Here is a 21,489-nt window from a genome sequence, read left to right on the forward strand (position 1 = left end):
TGGATATAATAATCCTCTTTATTAAATTTAATTAAGAAAATAAATTGAAAACTGATTTTTTTCCCTGACTGAATTTCTGTAAACAATTGATAAAGACTAGATATGCATCATCAACTATTATGATAATTATATGTATATATCGGTCATTTTCATAAGGTAGGCAAAAATCCTGTAAGAAATTAAAATCTTTCACTTTGATGAAAAATTAGGTTTTTTGAGGTCTGTCATTTTCCAAAACCAAACCACTTTGCTAGGAAGAATTTGTTTTTTCCACGAGTATTATCGGAGGCTGCTTCTGCTGCATAAATAGTTTCCATAATAAATTAAATATAACATGTTGAATACCAACAACTAATTTGCTAGTAAAAAGAATGTTTCCAAGTTAAGCATTACCTGGTTTCGGTTTTTGTGTATCCACGTTGGTTTTTGCATTTTTTACATGCTTAGGATTCTGATCAGAATTCTGTAAATGAGCTTGATTCTGAGAGGCAGAACTTGACCTCCTTTCTGATACCCTGTTCTCTATCTGCGATAAGCTGTCGCCCCCGCCTAATTGCAGACAATTTCGGAAAAATAAAATTAGTACAAGTGAATAATAAAATTATTGATAAAACAATATAAATGTAGTTTAATTGTTAATTAAATTTGTATAATTCAAAATAGATTGGTTCTTTTAATCTGTTAAGGTCCAACTTGTCATCATCAATCAAATAGAGTTTTGCTGATTTCATGATGAACCTGTTGCTAGCACATACACATTAGAATCTATTTATTACCAACTATTATAGGACAAAGAAAAAAGAGACACATTTGATAGATTGTTCCTAATCCCGCAAATTGCTCTAATGATTGATCAATCAATAACTTATCCTTTCGTTGGATACTAAATCATTAAATTTCTCTAACTACCATAATGACCAAATTTTCATTTTTTTTTCTTGTTAAATTGGCTCCGCCTCTGACTCCAACTTGACGACGACTTTTGTCTTCGGTGCTAATTGAGTTACAACTAAGGGTGTTTCATTCGATTCAAACCGAATAGAATAAAAAAAAGTTTGATATTTTTTCAAAATTTAACTGAATCAATATTATAAATTTTTAAGTAGGAAATGAAATTAGCTTACTTTCACTAGGGGGCTTTCCATAATTATACCGCAAAGCTTCAAAGAAGGACTTGTCCTTTTGATCTTGCGTCACTGGATACAGAAATATAAACAGAAACAAGAGAATTACAGATTATGAGACGAGAACAAAATTTCAAATAAAATTTTGATCAATGTAGTACTTACATTGATCAAAAAGGGTATTTCGGTAATTAGGGGATGAGCCGATTAGTAGCAACTGAACTGCTTCTGCATCTCTTGTCATTGACATTTTGGTACAAGCATTCAAGTTTAGTGTATCTAACAGGATTCCTGCAAGCTGTAAAAGATGAAGCTATTAATTTCAAGAGTTGCAACCAAGAATGCACGGAAACTTCTCCAGTTCTAAGTTTCATTGTTTCGTTTCTATTTTAAAAATGCTATGAAAAATCTGAAACTTTATATCTAATATTTTCTTGTAAAATTTTTACATTTTCGCTATTTTCGTTTCGGCAATTCGTTGTTTTCGGTTTCCATGCTATATAGTTTTCAATTGAGATAGAGTTTTGATCTCATATACCAGTAGTTTTTTGAGAAGTGGGGTCTGAAGCAAATGATAGGCATCTTCACAGTAATTATCCGTGAGAATAGTGCACTGAGATGTTTCCTGCATATAGAAAATGAATGGCATTAAGAGCCGAATTCTGAGATCGATAGTATAGTCTTGCACATATTCAATTCTAACTATTATAATAATGGTAATATAATTGACCTCAGTGTCATTTTTGAGAATATCTTGTCCAACCACAAGAATGCTCAATTTTCCTGACATAATTAGATTCTCCAAGTCCACCTGAACACACAGAGCAATTGTAAAGTCGGCAAAATTTTATAAGTATTTCCCTGAAAACAACTAAAACCTATTTTGCATCTAAAGGATAAACATAAAAATGAGAAACAGAAAATTTAATTTTCAACAAGAATAGATTACAAATACAAGTTCTGAAGTTTCAAAAGTGTTATAGAAAACGAAAGTAAAGCACAGAACATAGCTCGACAAGTTTCCGTACAACATAGAGTGAAACAACAGGAAAACTGACACAAAGAGTTATGTAGCTTTTCCAATTGATTAACAACAGAAAAACAGAAACTAGTTTTGCTGTCAGAATAAACAGAAATATTCAGATTATAAGAAACACAATCCTGCAGTACCTCATCAGCAAAGAGCAAAGATACAGCATCAAAGCCAAGATGGTGAAAGAGCCAAGCAGCTTGCCTTTGCTTCCACATTCTCCCTCTCCTTACATTCATCACTGGCACCACTACATACTCTTGTCCATTACCCTCTCCTTTATTCTTCATCATCTTGTTCTCCAACAACCATGCATAGCATATCGCCGCTATCATTGAACTTGTACCTGCAACAACAATCAAATTTCACTTATAAATAACATTCAAATTCTTTCCCTTAAACTATATTGTTCGTCTGCTTAACTGTTTGAAGGACCCGAAAGAATAACTTTGGCCTTGGAACTAATCTCCCCATTCAAGATCTTCTCGATCTTGATTCTTTGCTCCTTAAGAAATCCATTGAGATTAATGTCTCTGTCGCATTGATTCTCTTCTTTCTGCCACCCTTTTGTTATTGTATCAGGCTTTGGTGAAATTTTCTCTTTAATGGAGCAAGTTGACCTAGACAGCGACCTTCTATGAGCTGACTCTACAAGATTCCTCGGAGGAGACAGAGGGCCGTGCTCTAGTTGGGCACATGTTGATGATGATATTGATCTTCTTTGGGGTGATTCTATGAGATTTTTTGGTGGAGAGAGCAAATGGATGTCTGGTAATGGAGCTGGCTTGAATGTTCTACGGGATGGGACTGGTATTCCCTGAGGAACAGGTGCAGGAGGCTCAGTTTGGAAGCGGGATCTGCGATAAGTTGATGGTCGAGGAGGCACGGTTGGGGACACTGGATCAGTTAAGTCAATTAATTTGTTGGTGTTGTGATTGACATCGACATTGGTGGGCGGTGTAAGGATGTTAGAGAACCACTGTTGGAACTGAGATGCAGGGGATGGCTCTAATGGCAAACTGTCTATTGATTCTGATTTATTGCGGCTGTGTTTAGCAGATTTTATCAGTATTTCTCCACTGAACCCTTCTACTCCTCTGTGTCTGTACATACAACACCAATAAAATCAAGTGATTCTGTCAAATAACCAATTCACCAAAAATTGTTAAGTGAGGCTCCGACTATGATTTTACTATCATTTCTAGTATATTTTCGTACGCGAATGCACACTGAACTTGAAAAGTTTTTCTAATCATTAACAATCACAAATCCTTTACCTTGTGCTCAAATATTTTTAAATTCGATCATTGAGGCTCTTATAATCAATTCATTCAAAACTTGAGCTGTTAGGTGAAATACTAACTCTAGTTTTACAATCATCTCTAACAAGTTCAATGGTCAAGCGGTCGTCCATAGCAAGTGATGAGCCGAAAATTCCACTCTATCAGCACAAAAATTTACAAGTAACTAAAATTCAGGACATGCATATTTACCTTCTGGCAGACCTGGAGAGAGGATCCCTCCTGTCAAGAACTGAAGATGTCGAAAGCCTGGCAGGAACTCCACCTGCGAACCTCGGCGACCCAACGAGTCTGGTAGGCGATTCACATCGCGTAGGCGATGAAGCCATCATGCGTTTAGCCTCTTCAAGCCACTCCTGAGTCAACCTGCTGCTGTTACTCCTTGTGCTGTCATCGAAACCCGCTTCTTCTTCATCATCATTGTCCCAACCGTTTCCTGTCAGGTTGTAAGCTTTCTTCTCATTGGTTAGAGTCCCAAAAAACATGTCATTCATAAAATCCGTTATGTCAGGTGCTTTATCGGATTTATTTTTCCGGCGAGACTCCACAACTTTCTTTTGCAGGTTTACAGAACCACCTGAAAACTCCCTGCTCAATCTCTTTTCCGTCATCATGGCTCAGGAGACAACAGAAGAAAGGAACACAAGGTGTTTGATGTATCTGATGTATATATAATGTGTTTCCAACCTGAAGCATTGAGATCATCACCGAAATAAAAATAAATATTAAGTATATGAGAAGAATGTCGGCCGGCATTGGGCGGGGGTGTCTTTTTCATGGTGCTAGATTTTGTATTAGCATTGGAGAAGACGACAAATAATGTAATTCTATGAAGCTTTTAGTTTTGTTTTATGTTTTGTCCATGAAATTGCTACTAAAACAGAATAAATTAATCAAATCATCGCAGCAGGCAATTGTGTGTATCGGTCGTTACTCAAAAAACGGCCATGGCAGTTATGGAGGCAGAATTTTTTTAAATATTTTTCGAAATTTAATCTAACACAAAGAAATCAATTTAAAGGGCTGAAGTCTGAAGATGATAAAATCCGGCTATTAATCACTCATGCCCCGTATCTTCTACACCCTCTTACAACCTGCCTCTAAATTTCATAGATGATAAGGCTCCCACAGTTTTGACTGTGAGGGCAGTAAACCCCCGGTCCCCCACCATCCATTTCAGACTAACACGGTCGAAAATTCTAAAGTGGCACTTATAAAAAAGCCATTACACACGCAATCAGCTCCTCATCATTTAACACATTTTAAAAAAATCCTAGAAATATAAAATATCCAAAATACCCTTAAAAACCTAAAAATAAAATTTTAAATTAAAAAGTCCTAATTTTCAACCCGTCCCTCACCTGCCTCCACCACTCCACCTATCGTCGCCACCTATCCACCTGCAGCTATCCGCTCCCCGATCCTCCGCGAACCTGACGCCACTTTTTGGCGAGCTGTCATCCTCAAGAGGATGAACATCTGTTGTTCATCTTCGAGAGGGACGAACAGAGATGTGTCCGGAGTGGGTGTGGGGGCGCGACAAATGGGTATCGGCAAGTGGAAAGACGGCAACGGCAGGCGGACAGGTGGTGACCAGAGTGGGTGTTAGGATTTTTAAATCTTTAATTAATTTTAATATCTTTAACTCTAGAATTTAAGGGTATTTAGGGGTTTAAGATCATTTTTTAAAAGTGTTGCGTCAACAATGTTTAACGATTTTAAATGGATGGAAGGAGTTTACTGACCATAAAATAAATACTCAAAATGTTTACTTGCTGAAAATAGTTTATTGTAAGAGGATCTAAAAGTTAGAGAGGTCATGAGTGATTATTAACCGACAAATTCCGTTACAATCAATGTTTTACACTCCCTCGGTCTATATTTAATAGATTTAATTTTATTTTAAATCTTTTAAATTATAGATATATTTTCATTTTTGAAAATTAACGAATTTATTACATATTTTAAACTTTATTAGTTAACTATAATTAACTAAATTAAATTGATTATGCTTTTAATAATAATAAATTCAATATTAAAATTAATCTTATATGTATTTTACGAGTCGTTTTGAATCACTATTTAATAACAATAGGTTGATGTATTAAATGAATTAAAATTGATTATGCTTTTAATAATAATAAATTCAATATTAAAATTAATCTTATATGTATTTTACGAGTCGTTTTAAATCACTATTTAATAACAATAGGTTGATGTATTAAATGAATTAAAATATGGATATTAATTACGTAGTATGGAGTGAAGCAACCCGACAGTCTGAATAGTGCAACAATATTGAAGTTGACACAATTAAAAGCTCAATCAAGAAACACCTAACTAAAAAAGAAAATTTGAGATTTTTACCATCGAGTTAACTTGAACCACAAAAACTAATTCAACATCTAAGAACAAACAGAACTAAAATTGAGCTAAAGAGCTAATCATAGCTTATCACACACAACAATCTCTCGTCCGAGATTAACATATCACCAGAATAGACTGAGATAAACACAGTTCGAGCATGACTTGTCCAACAGGATAGCAAAGGACCATAGAATCGAAGGTTTCAATGACACGAAATATCTTTCGCGCTGCTCGCATGTGACGAAATTTTCAAAAAAAAGAATAACAATAAATTTATATAGAGTTAATAATCAGTATGGGAATTGGTGGAAAGTATCTGATGAGTTAGAACCCTATTATGTAAACCATTTGTTAGAATGAAACCTAATTACTTTTTTTTTTTCATATACTTTATCTCTCTTTTTTCTCTTTTCTTTTTCATATTCATACTGATTTAAGAGTCGGAGCGAATGGCTGAAAACTCCTTCGACGTTTTTTCTGACTTCAATTCTTTGACTTTCATATCACTCTTTTATTACCGAAATATCTAAAAAGCTATGTGATTTATCAGATTTTATAGATAGGCTTAATACCTTAAAAAATCCCGACCTTTCATCCCCTTTTCAATCCTACCATGACGTTAAAAAATTGTCAATTTTATCCCATTTTACATTTTTTTCATTTCAATTGTACCCTGAAGCATAAAATTGACCTTTATTTATTTGACAAAAGTTCAATAATTTTTTTTTTTAAAATGGTCAATTTAATATAATAATTTAATCTAATGTAAAAAGGGTCAATTCAGGGAATTTTTGCCAAGTAAAAAAGGGTCAATTTTATACTTTAGGGTACAATTGAAATGAAAAAAATGCAAAATAAGGTAAAATTGACAGATTTACAACGTTAGGGTAGGATTGAAAAAAGAATGAAAGGTCAGTGTTTTTTAAGACATTAAACCTTATAGATATATATATCTTTATTTTAACTGAAAATATAAATCTTTTAATATTTGTCTAGAGTAAATAATTCTAGTATTAATTATGGACGAAGAGAGCTTAAGTACTCATCGTCCAATCGACTGTTTCTCTCCACATGATGTTAATCTTTATAATACGAAGTACGACAGGTTGATCTATATATTTATTTATCAACACAAATCTTTAAGTAAAGGTTCTTAATTTTTTTTCCTTTTACAAAGAAAGAAGACAACAATATAAACATAATCTGTCGTATAAAATTTCATACAGATCATTCACGATATCGGCATTAAACTCTCAGGAAGGCATCATAAGTAGAATAACCAACAATTATAGATCAATAATTAGGTGATCATCATCAAAAATAGACAACGAAATTATCTCTAATTTAGTGCAATGTGTAGAAAGCTTTGTAGATGCTCTTCCATATGACAAATGCCTCGTTATGTAATATACTTTTTTTAATCATCAAATCTCATTAAATCGAAGATGAAACAGTTATATTAAAATTCAGAATAATTCAAAAACTAGCTTTATTCGCAGATCTTACCTGTAAGAACAAAAATAAATCATTAATTATTTCGCTAATTAAGTGTAGTCTTTAATCAATTTTCTATCAAACTTCTCAAATAACCTGCAAATTCACAACATCAGATTCAATCACCGCTTGATAACTCTTTCATAAAAAAGAGATAATAAACCTTTTACTAAAAAAGGCAAAAAAAATAAACAATGAAAAATAAATAAAACTAATATAGCTCATAAACGATTTTATTTTGTTATTGGAAGATCTTCAATCTATCTTTGATTCTCGGTAATTGAATTGCGATTTATTGATATATTTTATTCTATCGAGAAAAATGAAAAAGAATTGACTATTTATTATATTCTAAAATAACATAAATAAAGGGATAACTAATGTCAACAGAAAAATCAAACCACTAACGGTTGTCGAGAAAAATAAGAAAAAAAACTCAGGCGGATAGGATTTGTTTAGAGAGAAAAGAAAAATTTCTATTTTATCTAGATAGTAGTATTATTTTAAAAAAATTAAGTCGTCATGTAATATACTTAAATGGTTATTAATAAACCGTAGTCAATAATTATGTGGTAATCGCGTTAGTTTTTTTTATTTATGTGCAAATGTCACGTTTGAGTACGGATCCAAGTAGTACATAACACGTTAAAGTCAACTTTGTGTAACTTAATTTATGTCAACATCATTACCTATAGAATAACTAAAAAAATTATATATTCTAAAAAAAAAAAGCTAAAAAATTATATAAGAGAAATTCATGATGGATAAATACAAATATCTTTATCATCCCTCCATCCCAAATTAATAGAAATTATTTTGAATTTTTTTGTCCTAAATTATAGGCAGTAATTTATTGCTTAAATGCTTAAATGCTTAAATGATATATATGCCCTTATTAATTGTAATAAATTATATTAAAAAGAGAGAAAAATCCACTAATAAACAAAATCAACACTACATTAAATAGGGGTAAGTGTGGTATGTTTTTATAGAATTATTCATTTTGCATAGGTTTACTAATTATTATCTCAAACTTTTGCGATGCGGCGTGATTCAAATTGCTACGCCTTCCGATCTCGCATTCGACGATTTAATATTTGTATTTGTCCTAAACTGCCTATCAATTTGGGACGGAGGGTGTAACTTCTTATCTATATTAATCCATTTTGAATTACTCTCGTATCAAGTTTACGCTCAATAAATTGTCGTTAATTACTTTTATTAGAGCAATTTGTTTTAAATTTAATATAAATAATTTTTAAAATATAACTTTTCATTTACACTAAATTTACTATGAAACCGCTCTCATATAAAGTTTACATATATTAAATATAATATATAGTTAAATAAAATAATTCAGTATGAATGCAATCTAAGTAATGTTTTTAAACATAAAAATTGCTGTTTAAATAATATTAATTGTACCCCCTTGCATATATAATTTACCATTCATAAAATATAAAATCAGTACATAAAAAGGCTCCGTAAACAAAAAAAGATATTAGAAAGATATTTACCTAGAGCTGATATATGACTTAGAAAATTAAATTGTTGAAATATGTTTAAAATTTTAATTTTAATTTATATTAAAATTTTAATCAGTAAAGTATTTATAAAAAAGATATTTTAATTATTATCGGCTTATTAAAAAATAAAATCCAATTAGGATTAATACTTCTAATGTTATATAGATTATTTACAGCTCCCTATAAATACACTATCTTGTTCACTTTTTAGAGTACATCAAAATCGAACACACAATATAGACATTAATGCAAATAAGGAGAAAAGGGTTGTGTGTGATGTGAGAAATATAAGTTAATTCCAATCCTTTTGGATTACTTTTTTATAAAGAGTTAAACAATTAATGGTTTTTTTGTAAAGGCATATTTATTATAGATTTTTTTATTTGGTGACTTTCCACCAATTTTGTATTCTTTTTAATGATTAGTGGACGGTTCAATTCTTTCGTCCGTGCTTTAATGCCGAACCATGCTCTTGTATTATTTTGACATATTGTTATTTGTTGATTAGATTCATAATTAAATATCTACTTAATGGTTTTGATTCTGCTACGCATATCAATTCGGTCATGAATCGGTCACAACTAGGGGTGTAAACGAACCGAGCCGTTCGCGAGCAGCTCGGTGTTCGGCTCGATAAGAGCTCGGTTCATGTTCGTTCGTATTCTAAACGAACCGAGCTAAAACTTGATTTTACGTTCGTATTCTAAACGAACCGAGCTAAAACTTGATTTTACGTTCGTTAATATAAACGAGCCGAACATGAACATAGTGGTGTTCGGCTCGTTAACATTCATAAACAGCTCGAATAAAAGTTCGTGAACAAGTTCGTGAACGAGCTCGATTAAGAGTTCGTGAACGAGCTCATTTAAAACTCGATTAGGTGTTCGTGAACTAACTTGTATTTAATTAATTTATTTAAATATATTATATAATTATAAAATTATAAATATTTAACAAAACATCTAAACTATGTAGTTTTGAATAATAAAACTAATATGATATCAAAGAGCACATGATCCCAATTAAAAATTTGTAATTTGGAGAAAATCTTTTGGAATGTTTATTTCTATTGATTTTTTTGGATAATCGGTTGTTAAACTTATCTTTAGAATTTTATATTGCTTATGTTTTTTGTATTTTATGTTTGGATAATCTTTTGTTGGATTTATAGATTGTACTTTGAAATTTATTATGTGTGTCAAAAAAATCATTATTAGGTAAAACTAGTACAGCTTGTATTCATGTTTGGCAGAACAAGTCGAGCTCGTGTTAGTTCGTTTAGCCGTTAAAACGAGCTCGCGAACAGGTTCGCGAACAGGCTCGTTTATTACTTATCGAGCCCGTTCGCGAGCCTGTTCGCGAGCTCGTTTGTTTAGCGGTTAAACGAACGAACACGAGCTGAACATGAATGAACATGAACACTATAAAATCTAAACGAACCGAACACGAACACCATGTTTAAAGCTCGAACGAACATGAACCGAACATGAACACCTTGTTCGCTAAACGAGCTGAACATGAACACTCCAGAGCTCGGCTCGGTTCATTTACACCCCTGACTCGCAACCATTGATATGAAATATTTAACAATTGATATCAATATGAGTATATGACAATGTTACAACAAATTACTTACTCATTTTTTTATAAAAATATGTTTTCTCAATTTTTAATAAAAACAGTTTTTATTTTCAATATTTTTAGAAGTCTACTGAAAATCCACTAAAAATTTGTACTAGCTATTATATAACTCTTAAAGAATGCATTTTTGGCAATGACCTATAAATCAAATACTATATGCCTGGAATTTTTTTTTGCTGAGATCTTGAAATCAAATTCCCTTACAAACATGAAACATCAAAGATCCCTCTTTTTCCGATGCTAAAAAAAGTGTAAAAAATTTCACAAAAAAAATAATGAAATTAATTTTTTTTATCACGTCATCCATGAACATAGCCAATTATATTATAACACTTGTTTTTTTGAAATCTATTATAACATATTATTAAATATTAAATGTGTAAATTTTTAAATAAATAAAATTTAATTATCGCCATCATTTTACTATAATATGTTAAAATGTCATCTCTCATGTCCATGGATGACTGACGTAGTTAACAGAGCTTTTAAATTATTTTCTTGAAAAGATTTAATTTTATGATTAGACTTGTATACGAATTTGAATATTCCCGTCCATTTTTACTAATAGATATGATCGAAGTCCGAATTCAAATTTTTTGATAATAGATTTGGATTTTTATTTTAAATTAAATTTGACGAAAATCCAAAAAATGTATTATGGACATGTGTAAATTCAGTTCACAAGCCGGAATTGAATAATAAAACTTAATTTCGAATTATTTTTAAATCCAAATGTAAAAGTTCAAATTTTACTGAGTCTAGTCTGAATCCAAAGAAACAGAAGTCATAGTCTTGCAAATGTTGTACAAACATGGCTTTTCCCTTGATCAAGTAGCTCTTACCATTCTTCTCAACTCCTAACATTCTTTTGTTGATCTAAAAGAAATCTACTCTTTTAGATGCATTAGGAGACAAAACTTATTCACATAATCAAATAGAATATTCAAGAATCATCACATCATCAACTATACTATATACTCGCATCTTTCCTTCCAATACAATATTTCGTTATTTGCAAAGTCAATCAATTTACTAAACCCCAAACACATCAATTCATTTCACAACTTGTCCATTTAATATTAAAATCCCATCGTTTCCTTATACTCAAGGGCCATAGTCATTAGTCACTATCTTTTCCTTATACTAATTCTAATATTTTTTTGCAATTCTTTTTTGGAAGGTAAACCAACTATTCAAAACTATTCATATTCAGACTAATTTACAGTCGAGCATGATAAGTATTTTACGAGAAGTAAAATTCTGGTTTTAAATTTTAAACGACAACTTACGTGAGTATGGTTTGAACCGGCAACCTCATTTAAGACACTCTCGTGACTTAGCAACTCGAATCTAGATTTGTATTTCTATTTCCTTGAGAAAAACAGGAAAACTAATCGCTCTTCATAATTTTCAGAAGTTGCCACAGCCAACTAAGCAAATTGGGCCTTTTGACTCATTCTGCTTAGATCTTTATTTTAATGGCCTTAGCTTTGGTATATAAAGCCAATCCAAGCCCCCACTTTTCCATCATAATCATCATTTGCCTTCTTTTTCTTCAACTTTTTCTCTGATCATTACTTACCTCCAAAAGAATCAATCAAATGGCAACACCAAATGGATTTTTCTTGGCTACAATAGTTATCTCTTGCTTGTTGGGTTCTAATCATGGCTTTGAGTTTTTCAAAGACCTTAAAAACACCCTTGTTGTCACTGCTACCCCTTCTTCAAAAGAAGGTAATTTCATCATATTTTCAATAAATATTCAATCTTTCTTATCAATTTATTATCATGGTTTTTTCTTATTTTTATTAAATTTATGTTTTTTTCTTGCAGTTCTTAAAGCTGGTATTGACAATATTACCATAACATGGGGAGTTAACCAGACTGGAGTTGACTCGGCCTATAAGACCATCAAGGTGAAGTTATGCTACGCGCCGATCAGCCAAAAGGACCGCGCCTGGAGAAAAACTGAGGAAGAGTTAGAGAAAGACAAGACTTGCCAAGTTAAAATTGTTGCTAGGCCTTACAACGCTGCTATCAAGAAGGAAACTTTCACATGGACAATCGAACGTGACGTGCCTACTGCTACGTACTTCGTACGCGCCTATGCTCATGACGCTAATGACCATGCAAAGGCTTACGGACAGAGCACAGATGTTCACAAGACTACTAATCTTTTCCAGATTCAGGCAATCACCGGACGACATCTGTCGCTTGATATTGCATCAGTTTGCTTCAGTGCTTTCTCCATTATATCCTTGTTTGGATTCTTCTACAATGAGAAGAGGAAGGCCAAAAACTCTCAATCTAAGTGAAGAAATTAAATTTGTCCAATTTTATAAGCTTACCAATGGATTAATTGGGTTTGCATGGTTTTAATTTGTATGTTTCTTGTATTGCATATTAGGGTTTCACATATTTGATTTGTCAGTTCATACTTTTGTAATGGGGAAATGCTTAATCTTTCTTGTTTTACAAGCAATGTCTGAGAAAGTTTATTTAACTTCTGCTGATTGTGTAATATGTTCAATAAAAATGTTTATTGATTAGTGGTGGTCATTCTCAACTTTATGTATGCATAAAGTTTTAAAATGTTAAGGTCAAAACATGTACTTGGATGATGTATTAGCTAAAATTAAGGAAGGTGAGCTGTATCAGATTCATTGACTTCCAAGTTTAATTATAGTTTAATTAAACTGTTTAATATATGTAAGATCAGGCTAATGGCTTAAGATAATAGAAGTTGTGATGGTATTGATCGCCACTCACATCCACACAAATGTTTAATGTTATTATAGATAGTGACAAAGTTCAGTATAAATTAGAATCTTGAGAATGATGGCTGCAGAAAATAAGCATATACTTAGGTATACACATCAATCATTTCAAAAATTAGCTTTTAAATTAAGAATCTTGGCAAAGGATGATGTAATAATAAGCTAATGTGTCCATCATTTGGTTATAAAATTGCAAAAAAGGCTGCCTAATCAGCAATGGATGATCAATCTAATTCCAATACAAAACCTATCAAATCTTCTACCTATGATTCAAGTTTTCTTGCAGCAGAGACAGTTTATCAAAGTTCAAAGATATGGCTCAAGGGCATATATAGATATTAAAAACTACACCATGTGTTACACTTTAAATGGATGGTTCGTAAATTTGGACTTGATTCACTTAAGAGTTTCTCAATAGGTAGATGATTACAAACAATAATGAAGCTCTAGACAGAGCACCATATGAACGCAAGTATGCATTGCAATATGGATTTTGAAATAATTAACCGGAAACTATCACAATGATGTTTAGATAAGCGTACACTCAGTGTTTAAAGCACATGACGGTGCTCTCCATTCTATCAGTACCGAAAAGCACTAACCTGTCGTCATAAACATCAACGTATCCGAATGCATCCGTACCAGGAGGACACTCCAGTGCTGCTTCAAAGGACCTGTGGTGTATTCCGTGGGAATCAACTGAATGGCCACCTTTGTGATCATGTCCAGAAAAGCAAACCTTCACGCAATTATACTGGTATATCACAGACATTACTTCTCCGTAATTCCAGAGAAGCGCTTCTCGATATGATGCACCAGGATCTAAAGGCAGATGGCAACCAACAATCACTTTCTGCTTTAACTTAGTTGCATCCTGAAGTATGCCATCCAGCCATTCTAATTGTTCTTCTCCAACAGCTCCATTATACATAAGGAACCTCCGTTCCAGTCCAACAAGTCCCTCAGGGCTGTTCTTCTCTAAATTCGGGTTCTTCTTCTCGAGAAACTCTAATGCCTGTAACGTTTTGGGATGGCTTTCAGGCCATCCAATGGCACTGATATCATAGCCATCGAGAATAACAATTCTATAGTCTGGACTCGGTGAAAAATCGTAGTAAGCAAGACCATTAGGATTTGAAATGTGCAACAATGGGAGCAATTTTTCACGGGGAAGGTTGTAGAGGCAGTGATTACCGATCATGTGATAGACTGGGCCATTGAACTTCTTATATTCACCAGTTACTTTCTTAACAGCAGTTAGAGAATTATCTCGAGGGCATTTTCCGTCAACAATATCACCAAAGTCAATCACAAATTTAAGCTTCCCATGGCTGTTCCATTTCTCTACAGCCCTTTGTAGTATTTGAATGCTATGTCGATAAAATCGAGGGGTGCCATGGAATGAGTACCCGTCAGGAATATCAGCATATTGGACATCAGAAATAACTCCGAAGGAGAAAACCGGCTGCTTTGCTTGTCCACTTGCTAATATACTCGCAGACCCCATAGTGTAGCTAACATATATGTCTCAGTAATCAAACTGCATACAAATTTACTATCAGCCGAGTTATTATCATGCTACAAAATTAAAGCATACTAGCCAAGAGTTCAAAACAATGTTAAATCATAGTCTCATAGTCAGAGCATAATCGAATCCTTGCCGGTTCGCTGAAATTTATCATTTTCCCAATCCATTTAAATGTTATTTAGCAATAAGTACTCACCTATGTAGCAAGAATACGGGGAAACAGAACCCTTGGACATGCACACGGGGAAATAATGTTATTTAATTTAAGGTTTCCTATGTTAAAAATAGAGTTCTGTATCCGAAATGCCAAGTTCCCGACACGTTTTTGAAACAAAAATGCTGATTGAATGAGGTATCCGTGCTACTCAGACACTCACCCATTAACTCACACTAATCTCTTTCAGAACAAATAACCACATTGAAGTTCCAGAAGTAATTATAAACCTTCAAGCAAGATTTAACAACTAATTAATTGTTATTTTGCACAAATATGAACCGCTACCCTATTTCAATATTAAATTTTTCTTCGCTCAATTCTCATAGATTTCTAATTCGATTATTTCATCAAAACTGGGTAATTGTACCTTTACAAACAAAAAAACTGAGCAACTCTCAAATCAAACAAAATCCACAATTAGAATTTATATAAAATCTTGGTTTAAAAATTACCGAATAAGCAATATCTGTTGGAGTCAAATGTAACAGAGAACGTACAATTGATTCCTTTTTCCTTTTCTGAAGATAGCGATGCGAGACCTGAGGCAGTTCTGGTAAAATCGTTGCTGTGTGCTTCACCCGATGACTGAGTTTAACAAGTTTCTCATTTTTATGATTTGACAAACTTTTTGGTCGATGGAATTGGTGGTTGAATTATTGATCCGACGATCCCACATGAAAGAATTATTTTGTAAACAAATGAATGAATTCCAAATGCAAATTGAGGATAATAATACCTTTTTTTAGAATTTATTTATAAAAATAATTTTTTAAAAAATATTTTTATTTGACCATTTAAATATTTTTACTCTTTATTTAAAAAAGACTGCATTTATAAAAACAAAAAAAAAAACTAAAATTACACTACTACCGGAATCTGGTCGCCAAAGTTTTTTGTCGATGGCGGTCATCGGATGGTATGCTCACACTGTTAACGAGTGGAGTACTGATTGGTTTTCGTTGACTATAAAATATTGGTATTTTTTTAGGTTAAATGTCGTAAAAAGGTCAAACTTTTTATAAAAATTTTACAAAAGTCCTGCCCTTTTAATTTTGTCGATTTTGGCCTAAACAGATTATTTGGTTTCAATTGTGGCCAACTCTCAATTTGATTTAAATTTGCCTATGTGGCGCCTACGTGACATGCACATATATTGAAAGGTCATGACTTTTGTGAAACCAAATAATCCATTTTTGTCCAGAATCGACAAAATTGAAAGGTCAGGACTTTTGTGAAACCAAGTAATCAGTTTTTGCCAAAATCGACAAAATTGAAAGTTCAGGACTTTTGTAAAACTTTTGTGAAAGGTTTGACCTTTTTACGATATTTGGCCATTTTCTTATAGGTGTATGTATCTTAAGAGTTTTTTTATTGGTTTTTTGTGTATTTTCAGTGTTTTTATAAATATCGTTTACGAGTCTTTTGATAAATTATTTTCCGTGCTAGATTTTTGTAATTTTTTCGAATAATTATGCAGAAATTCTATTATATATATTTATTATTGAATAATTAAATAAAATATTAATAAAAAAATTCAGAATTAATAAATTTTAGCTGATAGGGCTACCACAGTTCCATGTAATAACATAACTTAATTTTTGAATTAATTGTAAACAAATTTAATTGATATTTTATATAAAAATTTTATATAAAAAAAATTCATACAGCTCTCCGCTAAAATCATCAAACCTTGAACAGAGATAAATTTATAAAATAAAATTGATGATGAATGAAATTATTAATTTTAAAATGATGTGATGGAATTATAATTTTATATAAACATCATGAATTTATTTACAATTAACTTTTGATTTTATATAAATTGACTTATTACTTTTAAATGATTTTACTTGTAAGTCAAATTACGTTTTATGTATCAATCAGATATAGTTCAGTTACGTAAAATAAAATTATAATTATAGCATAATTAGTATCATTTAAAAAATTGAATTGAAATTTAGTTTTCGAGATTTAAATTTGATGTTTTTTTTGTTATTTCTCTATTATACTCGTTGTGGTTTAAGTATCCATTAGTTGAGCTGTTTGAGCATACAAATCACTAAATTGCACATAAATTATCGCGATTGAAGACTGTAAATATGAATTTTTATTATATTTTAATTTTTTTATGTATATTCTTTTTATATAGTAATATTTAATCAAGTTGTGCTTTAAAATGTTTGTTACTATTTTTTAACAAATCATAGCTAAATTAGCATTTTGATGAAGAGGGTATTGAGTGAGGTTTGTGGCTAAATCCTCACTCCTCCCTTTCTCTTACCATCAACCATGCAGAGTGATAAAACTTTGAAACTGATGGCAATTCATAAAAAACATAAGCCTACACACAAAAGTTCATGAGCAAGAACCACATTTTTTATTATATATTTGGAATTGATAAAGATGAACAATGGAGCTCAAAGAGAAAACCATGAAGAGCCCTTTATCATGCACTTACAACAGCACAAGAATCTGACATTACTTTAGATTCTGATGCCTGTTTTTATTATCACAAAAAAAAAGGCTAAATACAATATTGATATCAAACTATACTAAACACCAACTACATATTGAAGAAACCTCACTTCTAAAATGTAAGATGATGCTGCTATGAAAAATCTTCATTTCAAGGAGAAAATTAAGAATCCTCTACTCGTATATTAACTTCGCTTCAACTTCTAAGAAGCGGCTTTTCATTCAGGCCTTGCCATATAGGCTTCCCGTTTGAACTTGATCGACCAGCTTCTCTGGCAGTTCTTTTGTAGTCTGCAGATGGAATATAAAGAGTCAGCCTTAGATCTCAAAATCCGCCATATTAGAACATTGATTTAAAGATTCCTAAATGCTTACCTGGAAATGTCTCATATGCAGAATAGGTTCGCATCCGACTTCAGCAATTGATTTCCCACTTCGAGTTGGCTGCTTATATCTATCAGCTTTGTAGGCGGCAAGGGTATTTTTCTCATCAGGCAGGTTATGGCAAACTTTTAGAAGCGCGTGGAGAGAATTCATCTGGTGAAAGACAGCCATGTCAAGTTAGAATTGAATATTAGGAGTCTTCCTTTAGCTTGGTTAATCGAAAAGTTATGATCGAAATTTTAAAAATTATGACAAATTTGATTAATTTAGGGTGAAAGTGTACTAAGTAGAACATTGCTAACCTTCATATATGGACATGAAGCACATCCTCCATGAATAGAACATCCCTCCCCACTTGCTACTCCCGGTACGACAGGTAACACAAACTCCCCAGCCTTTGCTGGGGATGAATTACTTGTCATTGCTTCTGATGACACCGGGAAGACAATTTCAACATTAACTTTTGGTCCCCCGGAAGACTTTGCAGAACTGAATAAATCCCGAACTGCTGCGACAATTGCAGTGATCATTCCTGATTCCGTTCCTAAGACAAACTGGAGATGATCATCGACATTTCTATCGAGAGCTTCTTGAACTCTCTCTTTTATGAAATCTAATATGTTTGAAGTAGAACCAACAACACCCATTCCTCTTTTCTTTGCATCCATGGCCAAGGAAAACATTTCTCCAGGGACCTCAAGATGAGCAGTTAGGAAAGCATCACAATGCATCTCATTTATCTTCTCCACAACTTCATGTCCAAAAAGATGATGAACACTACACATTCCGTCCTGATACAAAATTCCCATGTTAGTTTTTTAGAGAGAAGAAAGAACGTTAGGAAATTAACCCGAAGAAAATAAAGACAAAGAAGTTCCATTAACTTCACTCAACCTTATATTATGGTAAACGAATGAGGTATTAAAAAACTGTAAGCTTGCAGTACACTTGTCAAGCAACAACCTAAGGATGACACTTTTCCAGCATAATGCAATTACATATGTGGTAAAAGATTTATATCTACCTAAAGTTCACTCAAAATCCTAAAATTTGTGTATGTGTTCGAAAACCAGATAGATCTTTAGGCTTCATCCTGATCCAATTTACTAAGATATGAAGAATTGATTTGACAAATAGTCGTACTAACTCCAAAAGCCTCTTGAAACTATAAGAATCAGGCACCACAAAGTGATGTAGAATTAAAAAATTCCCTCCAACTTTCTCTTCTAATTCTGGAATCTCATAGCATTACAAAAGAATTGCAAATTAAACCCTCAAAGTGCTGAGCAAAATACTTCAGAAATTTGAACAAATGATGGCGAAATGTTGGTTAGTGACTGACAATCGCAAAGCTGCTTATGTACTAAAAACAGTCCATCTTGTCCTATCTGTTTAAACTAGTATACTGAAAACAGTTATGGTACAAAAATGCATATAACCAAAAATGCATATAACCAAAAATGCATATAACCAAAAGTAAGATCCCAAACACTTTAATGCTGCTGAGAATCAAAAAGAGAGATCACCTGATAATAATGCAGGCGAGGTAGCAGTGACTTGATGGAGTCTCTATTATGATCTGGATGCACCTCAGCAATTTCATCATCAGTCATCAATGTCATTTGTTGAAACAATTTTGCAATATTAGCACCCATGTAAGAATCAGGCCCATACCACACATTCAAATCTGGAACTTGAGAAAAGGCCTGTAGATGAAGATAAAGAGGGAAAGGGGAAACCTGTGATTAGAAGCTCTAACATCACCACAATATGCACAAAATTATATACAAAGATCATGATAAACTGACCTGCAAGATAGTCTGCACAACATTAGAAGAAGTACAAGTGACTGTAGGCACAATCTCATGAGCAAAAGCTTTGGTCTCAAGTGATGTATTAATATAGACGACGTGCAAAGAATTTGGCGTCTCAGAAGCTACTTCAAGATAATTCATGTAATCAATGCTAGATGCAGCATCTGCCAAAGAACAACCAATCCGTTCATCCGACATCCTATAAACAGTAACCTGATGCCACAATGAGGAGAAAACGAGAGTTAAGAATTGCTTTATCAAACAATCAACATCAAATTCAACAAATGAATAGGAAGAACGGTATGTATACCTCTCCGTATCCAGCCTGATCAAGAATTGCCCTGACATTCTCAGACATAAAATCAACACCCAAAACTGCAATGTATTTGCATCCAGATTGAGCCATCTTCACAGCCTTATCAGCCATAACCAATGAATCAGAAATCTGAATATGAGGCCACTGCTTTGAAGCAGCAGTTAGAACTCCTTGAACTTCTGGGTCCATATAAAAATGAGCCACAACACCAATATTCTTTTCCTTTAAAGTGTCAACAAGTTCTTGAACCCTCGACTCATCCGGCGACAAAAATTTCGCCTATTAAACAAAAAGCAACAATCAAAACTCCATCAATATAACACTATAAAGAAACAGCATTAAGAATTTAAAAAATTCTCTAACTTAATCACACAAACCTGAGCTTCTGCATAAGTTCCTTTAGCTTGAATACCCTCAGAATTGATAATCAAAGAAGGGAATGAATCATCAAAATCCTTTCTTCCTTCTCTTTGAGCTACCAATTTCTTGGTCCTCTTTTGCATGCTGACCAACACATTATGCCACGTATTCACTCTAGACCTCTCCCCACCAGGCAGTCCAACATTCAAAGCTGATAGATCCTCTGTAGTAACACTCAGAACTTCCTCAGGAGCAGCTCCATTCAGCAAAGATATCAAACAAGCACAGAACCCTTTAGTAACATCAGAGTCACTATCAGCTAAAAATGTCATTCTTCCATTGTTATCCAACTGGGCATCAAGCCAAACACGAGAAGTACAACCCATGACCCTGTTAGAATCAACCCGAGACGAGTCCGGGAAAACAGGGATAGTAGAGGCATAGTCAAGCACACGTTTCAAACGGTCAACTGGCTCAGGAAAAGATTGGAACTCAGTGATCAAACTCTGAAGCTTAACAGCCACTAGCGCGGTGGTGGATGTTGAACTAGAGGGAGAAGTGACAGCAGAGCAAGCTAAGTTAGGCTTGGAATCATTACTGTTAGAGTTATTGGAGCGGAGAGTGCTGCACTTGATTGACTTAAATGAAAATGAAGGGTATTTGATGGTCTTGCATGGGAAAAGATTGCGTGTGGGAGAAGGGTTTTGCGAGGGAGAGAAAAGAGAAGATGAAGAAGAAGATAATTTGAGAGAAAGAGTTGCAGAGGACTCCATTGGAGAGTTGGTATGAAGGTGTTTGTTAAAATGCGTGAATGAGAATGAAGTAGGAGATGAGGTGTGGTTGACATGAATGGGTGGAGATGTGGGTTTATATATGAATTGGAGAAAATGTGAAATGATTGGCAACAATTTTTAAATGGGGAAAAATTAAAGAGAGTTAGTTAAGAACAGAAACAGATCAAGTGAAGTTGGCGCCACTGGAATCACTAATTAATTTAAGAAATTTTATTTGTATTGGCCATGTGTTTTTTTCTTTTGTAAAACGTAAGTACTATTTAAATTTCTACAATTGACCGCTTCTTAGTATTGAATCCACAAACTTTTATTGAGCTTTTATATTTTTAATTTTATAGATA

The 21,489-nt window shown here is 33.0% G+C and overlaps 4 protein-coding genes across 6 annotated transcripts; 1 reads left to right on the forward strand and 3 right to left on the reverse strand.

Annotated features, from left to right (window-relative positions):
• Positions 1–103: 103 nt before the first annotated feature.
• LOC126675439 (uncharacterized) lies at positions 104–5,140 on the reverse strand. 2 transcript variants are annotated; one of them, XM_050370082.2, is made up of 9 exons: positions 3,648–5,140; positions 2,578–3,257; positions 2,295–2,500; positions 1,855–1,935; positions 1,663–1,749; positions 1,290–1,422; positions 1,125–1,196; positions 394–549; positions 104–295 (listed from the first exon to the last, which is right to left on the reverse strand). In XM_050370082.2, the coding sequence occupies exons 1-9, from the start codon at positions 4,067–4,069 to the stop codon at positions 225–227; spliced, it is 1,908 nt and encodes a 635-aa protein (XP_050226039.1). In that variant the 5' UTR covers positions 4,070–5,140; the 3' UTR covers positions 104–224. The 2 variants fall into 2 exon arrangements, with proteins under 2 accessions (XP_050226039.1, XP_050226038.1); XM_050370081.2 differs by having other exon boundaries at positions 104–298; positions 3,648–5,137.
• Positions 5,141–12,001: 6,861 nt separating this feature from the next.
• On the forward strand, positions 12,002–13,032 carry LOC126675559 (high-affinity nitrate transporter 3.1). The gene is made up of 2 exons (XM_050370213.2): positions 12,002–12,217; positions 12,317–13,032. Exons 1-2 carry the CDS (start codon positions 12,085–12,087, stop codon positions 12,796–12,798), a joined length of 615 nt encoding a protein of 204 aa, XP_050226170.1. The 5' UTR covers positions 12,002–12,084; the 3' UTR covers positions 12,799–13,032.
• Positions 13,033–13,617: 585 nt separating this feature from the next.
• LOC126675306 (manganese-dependent ADP-ribose/CDP-alcohol diphosphatase) lies at positions 13,618–15,709 on the reverse strand. 2 transcript variants are annotated; one of them, XM_050369927.2, is made up of 2 exons: positions 15,503–15,709; positions 13,618–14,800 (listed from the first exon to the last, which is right to left on the reverse strand). In XM_050369927.2, the coding sequence occupies exon 2, from the start codon at positions 14,765–14,767 to the stop codon at positions 13,805–13,807; it is 963 nt and encodes a 320-aa protein (XP_050225884.1). In that variant the 5' UTR covers positions 14,768–14,800; positions 15,503–15,709; the 3' UTR covers positions 13,618–13,804. The 2 variants fall into 2 exon arrangements, with proteins under 2 accessions (XP_050225884.1, XP_050225883.1); XM_050369926.2 differs by having other exon boundaries at positions 15,458–15,708.
• Positions 15,710–17,359: 1,650 nt separating this feature from the next.
• Positions 17,360–21,249, reverse strand: LOC126674089 (quinolinate synthase, chloroplastic-like). Its single transcript, XM_050368464.2, has 7 exons — positions 20,372–21,249; positions 19,989–20,273; positions 19,673–19,891; positions 19,391–19,570; positions 18,167–18,655; positions 17,856–18,017; positions 17,360–17,771 (listed from the first exon to the last, which is right to left on the reverse strand). The coding sequence occupies exons 1-7, from the start codon at positions 21,125–21,127 to the stop codon at positions 17,703–17,705; spliced, it is 2,160 nt and encodes a 719-aa protein (XP_050224421.1). The 5' UTR covers positions 21,128–21,249; the 3' UTR covers positions 17,360–17,702.
• Positions 21,250–21,489: the final 240 nt, after the last annotated feature.

Source organism: Mercurialis annua, linkage group LG3 (genome assembly GCF_937616625.2).
Source record: "Mercurialis annua linkage group LG3, ddMerAnnu1.2, whole genome shotgun sequence".
NCBI lineage: Eukaryota > Viridiplantae > Streptophyta > Magnoliopsida > Malpighiales > Euphorbiaceae > Mercurialis > Mercurialis annua.

Bases quoted from the DNA above. Each gene is read 5' to 3' on its own strand.
- LOC126675439 (XM_050370081.2), bottom strand. From the start codon at position 4,069: ATGATGACGGAAAAGAGATTGAGCAGGGAGTTTTCAGGTGGTTCTGTA. The intron at 1,750-1,854 runs GTCAATTATATT...TTCTATATGCAG, and splicing joins TTCTCAAAAATGACACTGAG to GAAACATCTCAGTGCACTAT. The intron at 299-393 runs GTAATGCTTAAC...CTATTTATGCAG, and splicing joins TACACAAAAACCGAAACCAG to CAGAAGCAGCCTCCGATAAT.
- LOC126675559 (XM_050370213.2), top strand. From the start codon at position 12,085: ATGGCAACACCAAATGGATTTTTCTTGGCTACAATAGTTATCTCTTGC. The intron at 12,218-12,316 runs GTAATTTCATCA...TTTTTCTTGCAG, and splicing joins TACCCCTTCTTCAAAAGAAG to TTCTTAAAGCTGGTATTGAC.
- LOC126675306 (XM_050369927.2), bottom strand. From the start codon at position 14,767: ATGGGGTCTGCGAGTATATTAGCAAGTGGACAAGCAAAGCAGCCGGTT.
- LOC126674089 (XM_050368464.2), bottom strand. From the start codon at position 21,127: ATGGAGTCCTCTGCAACTCTTTCTCTCAAATTATCTTCTTCTTCATCT. The intron at 20,274-20,371 runs GTTTGTGTGATT...TTTGTTTAATAG, and splicing joins GAACTTATGCAGAAGCTCAG to GCGAAATTTTTGTCGCCGGA. The intron at 18,018-18,166 runs GTTAGCAATGTT...GTCTTTCACCAG, and splicing joins CTTCATGTCCATATATGAAG to ATGAATTCTCTCCACGCGCT.